Here is a 224-nt window from a genome sequence, read left to right as displayed (position 1 = left end):
AGCCCGGGCAGAGGCTCGGGCAGGGCGCCGGAGCCGTAGCTGGAGTCGAGCCGCTCCTCGGCGGCGGTCTCGGCGAGGGTCTCTGCGGCGGCGGCCGGGGGGATGTCGGCTGCGGCGGGGGTCTCCCGCCCGCCCGGCAGCGAGCGCAGCGACTCGATGCCCGAGTCGCACTGCCCGTCCTCGCCCTCCCAGCCCGCCGCCTCCTTGCGGCACTCGCCGCCCGC

General features: G+C 79.5%; 1 protein-coding gene across 1 annotated transcript in view; it reads right to left on the bottom strand.

Moving 5' to 3' along the window:
• Positions 1-224, bottom strand: part of NFKBIE (nuclear factor of kappa light polypeptide gene enhancer in B-cells inhibitor, epsilon) — a 27,959-nt gene that overhangs the window by 12,932 nt on the left and 14,803 nt on the right. Inside the window, exon 2 of the mRNA XM_010581258.1 lies at positions 1-212. This exon is cut by the window's left edge and continues 99 nt beyond it. Within this exon, the coding sequence (XP_010579560.1) occupies positions 1-212 (212 nt within the window). The remainder of the gene's footprint in view (positions 213-224) is intronic.

Source organism: Haliaeetus leucocephalus, unplaced genomic scaffold, assembly GCF_000737465.1.
Source record: "Haliaeetus leucocephalus isolate CR32 unplaced genomic scaffold, Haliaeetus_leucocephalus-4.0 Scaffold752, whole genome shotgun sequence".
Classification (NCBI taxonomy): Eukaryota; Metazoa; Chordata; class Aves; order Accipitriformes; family Accipitridae; genus Haliaeetus; species Haliaeetus leucocephalus.
Note: the sequence above shows the minus strand (reverse complement) of the source record. Positions and strands in the feature narration are given on the sequence as shown.